The following is a 7,928-nucleotide window of genomic DNA, read 5'->3' on the forward strand; positions in this document are numbered from 1 at the left end:
ACCACAACATGAGGAACTGTATTAAAGGGTCGCGGCATTAGGAAGGTTGGGAACCACTGCCTTAAGTCATCACCGACTGCCTGTCCTGTGCACCTGGGACACTGCAGTGCACAGAGCGGATGTGAGCCCCTGACCTCAGGGAGCCCCAGTCTGGGTGGAGAATCCGCATAAAATTGCAAGTCATTGTAAAGGGTATTTTGGGGAGTCGTAGGGTGTAGAATAAAGGTCACTGGTCAGGTCTAGAGGCTCAAGTGAGGTTAGGGTTTCATTAGGATTCAGAGGTCAGAGGTCCACCTGTCTGCCCCAGGGGAGGAACTGGACTTGCGGCTCATTCGGACCAAGGGTGGTGTGGACGCAGCCCTGGAGTATGCCAAGACCTGGAGCCGCTATGCGAAGGAGCTGCTAGCCTGGACCGAGAAGAGAGCCAGCCTTGGTGAGGGTCCTTCCACCGGCCCCAGGCTCCAGGCAGCTCCCCGTCCCTGCCCAGCTCAGACCCTTACTATCTCCCCCCAGAGCTAGATTTTACCAAAAGCATTATGAAGATCGCCGAGGCTGGCAAGGTGTCAATCCAACAGCAGGTAACCATGGCCAGCCCCCCTCCCCCCCAGAGCCCAAACCCTTTGGAAAGAACCACAGCCCAACCCCACCCCTAGATCCTCAGCATCTTCCACCCCCACCCCAGAGCCACATGCCACTGCAGTACATCTACACCCTGTTTCTGGAGCACGACCTCAGCCTGGGAGCCCTGGCCATGGAGACAGTGGCCCAGCAGAAAAGAGACTACTACCAGGTGAGGGAGCCATGCTGCCCACACACCATTCCATTCACTCCACTCACCGTCAGTGCTATTGTGCTGATGAGGAAGCTAAGGCCCATGCATGCTGAGGAACTTGACCAAGGTTACCCAGCAGAGATTCAAACCAGGCTTCCTGTGCAATTGCAAAACTGCATTTGTTTGTTGGTGGGGCCCAAGGTGAGGTGCTGAGTGTTCTCAGGAAGAGTCTCTTGGCATCTCTGGATCAAGGCAGAAAGGATGAGGTGACCACTAAGTCTTCTTGTTGGGACACGGAGTGGGGGTGACGGTGTCACCGGGGGATGGCTGGTCAAGGTCATCCTGGGGGCAGGACCCCGCAGGAGTGGGACCTAGGCAGAGGTACATTCAGGGTCTGAGGCAGGGACTGGCTCTCCGTGGAGATGGAGTGAGTCCTGGTACCCTGGGTGAGAAGACCCTCTGGGAGACTGCAGACCCTGAAAAGGATCCAGAGGGTGACAGGCACCTGGCCTCAGGGAACGGAAGGACCAGTGGCCCTGAGGCAGCATCCCTGTCCCCCATCATTGCCAGCCCCTGGCCTCCAAACGGACTGAGATTGAGAAGTGGCGGAAGGAGTTCAAGGAGCAGTGGACGAAAGAGCAGAAGCGGATGGTGAGGCCCGGGTGGGTGAGGATGAGCTAGGGGAGGGGAGGACGGGGCACTGACTGTGCTCCTGCCCTTCCCCCAGAGCGAAGCGGTGCAGGCACTGCGGAGGGCCCAGCTCCATTACCTGCATCGCAGCGAGGACCTGCAGGTGCGCGCCCAGGCATCCTCGGAGGACCCAGCCCCCCAGACCTCACCGGGACACAGCAAACAGCAAGAGCGGCGGCGGCGCTCCCGAGAGGAGGCCCAGGCCAAGGTGGTGACCCTGCTTGGGCCCCTAGTGCTTCGGTGCTCCCCACCCCAGGCTGTCTCCCACCTGTACCCCTGGCCTTGCTTTCTCCAGGTGCAGGAGGCAGAGGCGTTGTACCAGGCCTGCGTCCGTGAGGCCAATGCGAGGCAACAGGACTTAGAGGCCACCAAACAGCGAATCGTGTCACACATACGCAAGCTGGTGCTGCAGGGGGACGAAGTGATGAGGCGGGTGAGACCCTACCCCAAGCCGAGGGCCCCTCCCTCCTGGCATCTCTGGATCCAGGCAGAAAGGATGAAGTGACCACTAAGTCTTCTTGTTGGGACACGGAGTGGGGGTGATGGTGTCACTGGGGGGTGGCTGATCAGATCCTAAACTGTCTCCAGGGTACCAGGACTCACTCCATCTCCATGATGGCCAGTCCCTGCCTCACACCCTCGATGTACCTCTGCCTAGGTCCCACTCCTGTGGGCTCCTGCCCCCAGGATGACCCTGACCGGCCACCCGCTGGTGACACCCCCATCCCTAGGCTGCCTCCCACTGTCTGACTCCATGCCCCCTCTCATGTGTGGTCTCCATGGTCTCCACCTGGCAGGTGACCCTGGGACTGTTCCGGCTTCGAGGGGCGCAAGCAGAGCGTGGTCCCCGCGCCTTTACCGCCCTGGCCGAGTGCTGCGCGCCCTTCGAGCCTGGCCAGCGCTACCAGGAGTTCGTACGGACACTGCAGCCAGAGGCCCCGCCACCCCCACCACCTGCCTTCTCTTTCCAGGAGTTTGTTCCTACCCCGCACAGGTGGGCCGCTAGGAGCTGAGTCAGGAAGGAGCCCCAGACATGGGGCGGGCTGTTGGCGTCTTGGGCTGAGAACTTGGGGTCAAAGAACTCAAAGCCTCAGTACTTGGATTTAGTACCCAAGGCTCTCATCTGGGAAGCGGGGGTTGTCCCAGTCCTGGGAGGGTTGGGACTTTAAGATCACTGCACTGGCCACATGCGCATACACCTCAGGGCTTGCAGACCCAAGTACTTGGAGTTGGATCCACGATGCGGAGCCTGGGTGCGCTTGGCCAGTGTCCTGGCTCTCAGAGCCCTCAAACCTGTCCTCTCAGCTCCCCTCTAGACACAAAGAAAAAGCTCTCCGGCCCCCCACCTCCTCGGTTGGATGAGAGTGCGGCTGAGCCAGGCCCTGGGGAGGACACAGGCGCCGTCTGGCAGGGTGAGTGCAGTGAGGGTTGGGAGGAGTGGTGCTGGGGAGGGTCGTCCTCATTGACCTCTCTCCTCCTAGGGACTCCAGGCCCCACTCCAGGCAGCGATGTGGACAGCGTGGGCGGTAGCAGCGAGTCTCGATCCCTGGACTCGCCCACTTCCAGCCCAGGTGGGGCCAGGACCTGGCCCTGACCCACTCCTAACTCTGACCCTCCTCCAGCCCTGGCCAGGCTCTGACCTTTAATCTCTAACCTACCCTTCGACCTTTAACCTACCCACACCCCTGACCTATTTCTTCAGCCTCTGACCTATCTGACCCCCAACGTACACACCTTCACCCCTTTCCCCAAGGATATCTGTGGGTGGTTCTGAAAGGCCTGAAAACTAGAAAAGTCTGCTTAGCTTTGGAACTTCCCCATGACCCCTATGACCCCAACCTCTGGGGCCCTCTGACTCCAGGCCCTGGTACGAGGCGGCTGGTGAAGGTCTCATCCACAGGCACCGAGTCTTCAGATGACTTTGAGGAGCGAGACCCTGGTAAGGCTGGAAGCAGGTGGGGCAGGACGGGGGCAGGGATGGACCAGGCCCCCCTCACCCTACTTTCCCACAGACCTGGGAGATGGGCTTGAGAACGGGTCCGGCAGCCCCTTCAGGAAGTGGACGCTCTCCAATGCAGCCCAGACTCACCGGCTGCGGCGACTGAGGGGCCCAGCCAAGTGCCGCGAGTGTGAGGCCTTCATGGTCAGCGGGACCGAATGTGAGGAGGTGTGGCCCGGGCCGATGACCCAGTGCTCTCTGCTGACCCCACTGACCTCCCCGAGCCCCAGGCACCTCCATGACCTGATATTCCTGTGACCTTCCTGCCCCTGGACCCGCCCTGATCGAATGATTGCCATGAGCTTCCCGTTCCCCAAGGATCCTCCCAACCTTCGCTTCTGCTGACCCCCACTGACCTCCCTGACCTTTATTTTAGGAAACTGTTCTTTATTTATGCAAAACATTTTCTAAACTAATTTTTATTTGCTACCAATGAATTTGCTCCCACCCCACCCCCAGTGCTTTCTGACCTGCCACAAGCGCTGCCTTGAGACTCTGCTGATCCTCTGTGGACACAGGCGGCTCCCAGCCCGGACACCCCTCTTCGGGGTCAACTTCCTGCAGCTGCCCAGGGACTTCCCGGAGGAGGTGCCCTTTGTCGTCACCAAGTGCACGGCTGAGATAGAACAGCGCGCTCTGGGTGTGCAGGTGCTACCTTGACCCTTGACCTTTGACCATCCCCAGCAATGGCCTGGCCCTCTCCGTGGCTGGATTACTATCCAGGTGTTTATTTCCCACCCTACCCTTCAGGGCATTTATCGGGTCAGCGGGTCCCGGGTCCGTGTAGAACGGCTGTGTCAGGCTTTCGAGAATGGCCGAGCGTTGGTGGACCTGTCTGGGAACTCACCTCATGATGTCTCAACTGTGCTCAAGCGATTCCTCCAGGAGGTGGGTGCTCAGGGGACAGGGCAGGGCCAGCTGGGCAGGCTGAGGCTAAGGACCCTCCGCAGCCTACCCACACCCATGTTCCCTCTGCCATTCCACCCCCAGCTCACTGACCCCGTGGTCCCCTCCCACTTCTACGATGCCTTCATCTCTCTGGCTAAAACCCTGCATGCGAACCCCGGGCACGACTCTGAGACCCCAAGCCCCAGTCCTGAGGTTATTCGCTTGCTGAAGACCCTCTTGGTGCAGCTGCCTGACTCTAACTACAACACCCTGCGGCATATGGTGGCTCATCTGTTCAGGTGTGCGCTGTCCCTGACCTTGAAGTGGATCTGTGACTACTGACCCCTGACACTGACCTCTGACCTTTGCATGTATTTTCTAAGCTCTGAGCCTTAATACATGACTTCTGCCTTTCGGTGCCTACTCCTGCACCCCTTGGCTGGGCATAGAGCTGCTGGTCTCCAACTATGACCAGGGCACTGACCGTGACTTGGGCAAGTCACCACTAGTCCGGCCTCCAGGTCCCACCTGATAAGTGACGACTGTGCACTCTGTGCCTTTCCTTCTCCTCACCCCAGGGTGGCTGCACAGTTTGAGGAAAACAAGATGTCTGCCAACAACTTGGGCATTGTGTTTGGACCCACGCTGCTGCGGCCACCGGACGATCCTGGGGCAGCTGCCACCAGCTCTGCTACCTGCCTCCTGGACTTCGGGCACCAGGCCCAGCTTGTCGAGTTCCTCATAGTGCACTATGAGCAGATCTTTGGGATGGACGAGCTGCCCCTGGCCACTGAGCTCCCACCTCAAGACCCCGGCCCAGGCCCAGGGCCCTTCACAACCAGCCCTCAGCCAGCACCCCCATACCTTGCCCCAGATCCGCTGCCCCCAACCTTACCCTCAGATTCAGACCCAGGCCCTGAGCCCCACAGTGCCCTGGAGAAGCAGCCCGAGGTCATGCCCTCTGAGGTAGGAACCAGCTGGGCCCACAGACATGGGGAGGGTCCTTTCTCCATTTCATCTTCTCATTCGCTCTCTCTCCTCCCTTCCTTTCCCTTTAAAATGTTCTCTTTCACTCCTTCCTTATGTACCCTGTGCTCATTCTAGAAGGAGAAGTGAGGAGTGGAATTGGGGAGGGGAGGGAGCGTTAATAATGGAGGGACAACAGGATACAGCCCTGCAGAGGGTGATCATTCATCCCTTCAACAGAATACTTATGTAACACCTACGATGTGCCCAGCATTGCTTTGGGCATTACATACACATCAGTGAGCAGAATATTCAAAGACCCTGTTCTCTTGGTGCCTGCACTCTCATGGGAAAGAAACCAGCAATAAACAAGAAATATGATACAGAGTTAGTTATATAGGATGTTACATGGTGACAAGTACTACAGAGGAAAGAAAGAGTAGCATAAGGTAAGGGATATCAGGGACAGGAGGTGAGAGGTGATGGACAGTTTGTAGCAGTAAGTAGGATGGTGTGGGCAGGTCTCTTGGAGAAGGTGGATTTGAACAAAGACTGGGAGGATGTGAAGGAGAAATAAGCCAGGGCAGAGCAGGGTAAGTGCGTTCCAGGCAGAGGGAATGGCCAATGCAAAGGCCCTGAGGTGGGAGCATGCCTGGTGTGTTCAAGGCAGAGCTCCGTGGTGTAATGAATGAAGGGAAGGCGAGGCCAAAGAGGTCACCTACTATACGTGAGACTTTACAGGCTTCCTGTCATTCTCGCCACAGCCCCGAGCGGTAGATACTGTTAGTGAAAACCATTTACAGATGAGACCCCTTGGGAGGTTTCCTGGTCCCTCGGGTTCTGCTACACCTGCCACTCCTGAGCCCGCAGACCTCCTCCACTGCAGTCCCTAGGACAGCTGGTAAGCAGTAGGACTCTGAGAGCTGGAATGACTCAAAGTGCTCAGGACGGTTCTGACTCATAGAAAGAACTCCGGCTGCTATTAGCATTCAGCTAAAGGCAGAATAGGGAGACTATACAGCTAACCAGGCGCAAGGTTGCAGAGAACAGAACAGGAAGGAGCGTCACCTCATCCTAGTGTGGAGATGAGTAAATCACAGCCTGGTTGGCTTCTGCTGAGCCTGGGCGGCCCAGCCCTGAGCCCACAGTGGAGACCAGTAACACTGCTCTGCACAGCAGGGCAGTTAAGGGCACCACATCTTCCCAGACACCAAAACTACAAAGGAACTTGCATGACCAGGAACAAACTCTCAGTTCTCCAAGAGTCGCAGAGAACTGGGATTTTATTGTGGGGGTCTTGGTCTTGGGTTTCTCCCTACAGATTCTAACTCCACAGAATGACCAGAGAGAGGAAGTGGCCCAAGACACCAAAGAGGAGAGAGGGGAAGGTGAGTGTGTTGGGATTAAACCGGGAGGTCTGGGGGTACCTGCCCAGGTAGCTTGGCGGAGAGATGACTCCGGGAGGGATGTCCAGAGGACGAGTGATGCTCAGCAGTGACCACCCCATTCCACAGTGTCCGGCCAAGGCCCCGAGGACTCACTCCTGGGGACACAGTCCCGTGGCTACTTCAGCCGCCAGCCAGTGAAGTATCACCGGGGGGGCGTGCGGCCTGTCACCCACCAGCTGTCCAGCCTGGCCCTGGTGGCTTACAAAATTGACGAGGAGACTCCTGTCACATCAGGGCCTCAAGGGAGCTTGCGGGGGAGGGGACCGGGCCCTGCTGCAGCCTCCCCTGAGGGCAATCCGCGCCGCACCCCGCTGCCCAAGCACTTTGAGATCACCCAGGAGACAGCCCGGCTGCTCTCCAAGCTGCACAGAGAGGAGGTGCCCACGGCCACCTGCTGCCCGGACCTTCCGCCGGAGGATGAGGAAGTCGAGCGTCTCTGACCAGCCCAGCCCTCTGACCAAGTGGCCAGGACTGAGGACATAGACTCACTTCTCCCCAGTTCAATGTTGGGGGATCAGGACAGTTCCTATAAGGAAAAACTACAGGCCTGGGGGAGACTAAAACCCTTTTGGGGACAGTGTACCAGGATCCCCCGCACGAGACACGGGTTACTGCCAAGCATCAGGGCCACTCAGGTTCAGAGGTCACTCAGGGTCAATACTCAGGTCCAATACAGGTCACAGGATTGGGGTCTGCCCTAGTCTCTGACCCCTTGGACAGGGTACCGTTGGCTACTTTGGCCGTGGCCACTTCCCACCTCAGCCCACCTCCTTCGATGACCCCAAGTGACCTGCCTCTGGAAGGGCGGGAGTGACAGCCAGATACATCCCGGTCGGTCGGTCGGTCGGTCGGTCGGTCGTGCCTGGGGTCTGACGGCCCCTGAATAAACTGTGTCCTTATGCCCGTCAGTGTCTTTCTTTGCCAGGTGAGGGCAGCAGCCTTTGGCCCCGTTTTACCATCAGGGAAACCAAGGCCGCCTTTCTTTGGGCACCGATAGGCGGTCAGGCTGGACGGGGCACCGAGCTGAGTCATGCCACCCGGCCCCGCGGGAGCTCCCGGCCCGTCCTGCATAACCAAATATAACAAAGTGAAGATAACCCGGACAATGGAGCTGTGTGCTCTTGGCCGGGCTGCGGGAGCCCAGGGCCCGGGCAGGGGGCAGCGC

The 7,928-nt window shown here is 58.5% G+C and overlaps 1 protein-coding gene across 4 annotated transcripts in view; it reads left to right on the plus strand.

Moving 5' to 3' along the window:
- The window catches only part of GMIP (GEM interacting protein), a 9,612-nt gene extending 1,946 nt beyond the window's left edge, over positions 1 to 7,666 (plus strand). For 3 of the 4 annotated variants that reach the window (XM_015557766.1, XM_006778311.2, XM_006778313.2), the window contains 17 exons: positions 308 to 433; positions 514 to 578; positions 683 to 790; positions 1,343 to 1,423; positions 1,500 to 1,670; positions 1,758 to 1,895; positions 2,260 to 2,456; positions 2,768 to 2,874; positions 2,944 to 3,033; positions 3,324 to 3,401; positions 3,475 to 3,629; positions 3,921 to 4,109; positions 4,212 to 4,349; positions 4,452 to 4,648; positions 4,928 to 5,315; positions 6,637 to 6,703; positions 6,830 to 7,666. In XM_015557766.1, coding sequence (XP_015413252.1) covers positions 308 to 433; positions 514 to 578; positions 683 to 790; positions 1,343 to 1,423; positions 1,500 to 1,670; positions 1,758 to 1,895; positions 2,260 to 2,456; positions 2,768 to 2,874; positions 2,944 to 3,033; positions 3,324 to 3,401; positions 3,475 to 3,629; positions 3,921 to 4,109; positions 4,212 to 4,349; positions 4,452 to 4,648; positions 4,928 to 5,315; positions 6,637 to 6,703; positions 6,830 to 7,203 — 2,669 coding nt within the window. In that variant the 3' untranslated portion in view covers positions 7,204 to 7,666. The remainder of the gene's footprint in view (positions 1 to 307; positions 434 to 513; positions 579 to 682; positions 791 to 1,342; positions 1,424 to 1,499; positions 1,671 to 1,757; positions 1,896 to 2,259; positions 2,457 to 2,767; positions 2,875 to 2,943; positions 3,034 to 3,323; positions 3,402 to 3,474; positions 3,630 to 3,920; positions 4,110 to 4,211; positions 4,350 to 4,451; positions 4,649 to 4,927; positions 5,316 to 6,636; positions 6,704 to 6,829) is intronic. The other variant, XM_015557767.1, reaches the window with a different exon arrangement.
- Positions 7,667 to 7,928: the final 262 nt, after the last annotated feature.

The sequence above is a fragment of the Myotis davidii genome, unplaced genomic scaffold, assembly GCF_000327345.1.
Source record: "Myotis davidii unplaced genomic scaffold, ASM32734v1 scaffold448, whole genome shotgun sequence".
Classification (NCBI taxonomy): Eukaryota; Metazoa; Chordata; class Mammalia; order Chiroptera; family Vespertilionidae; genus Myotis; species Myotis davidii.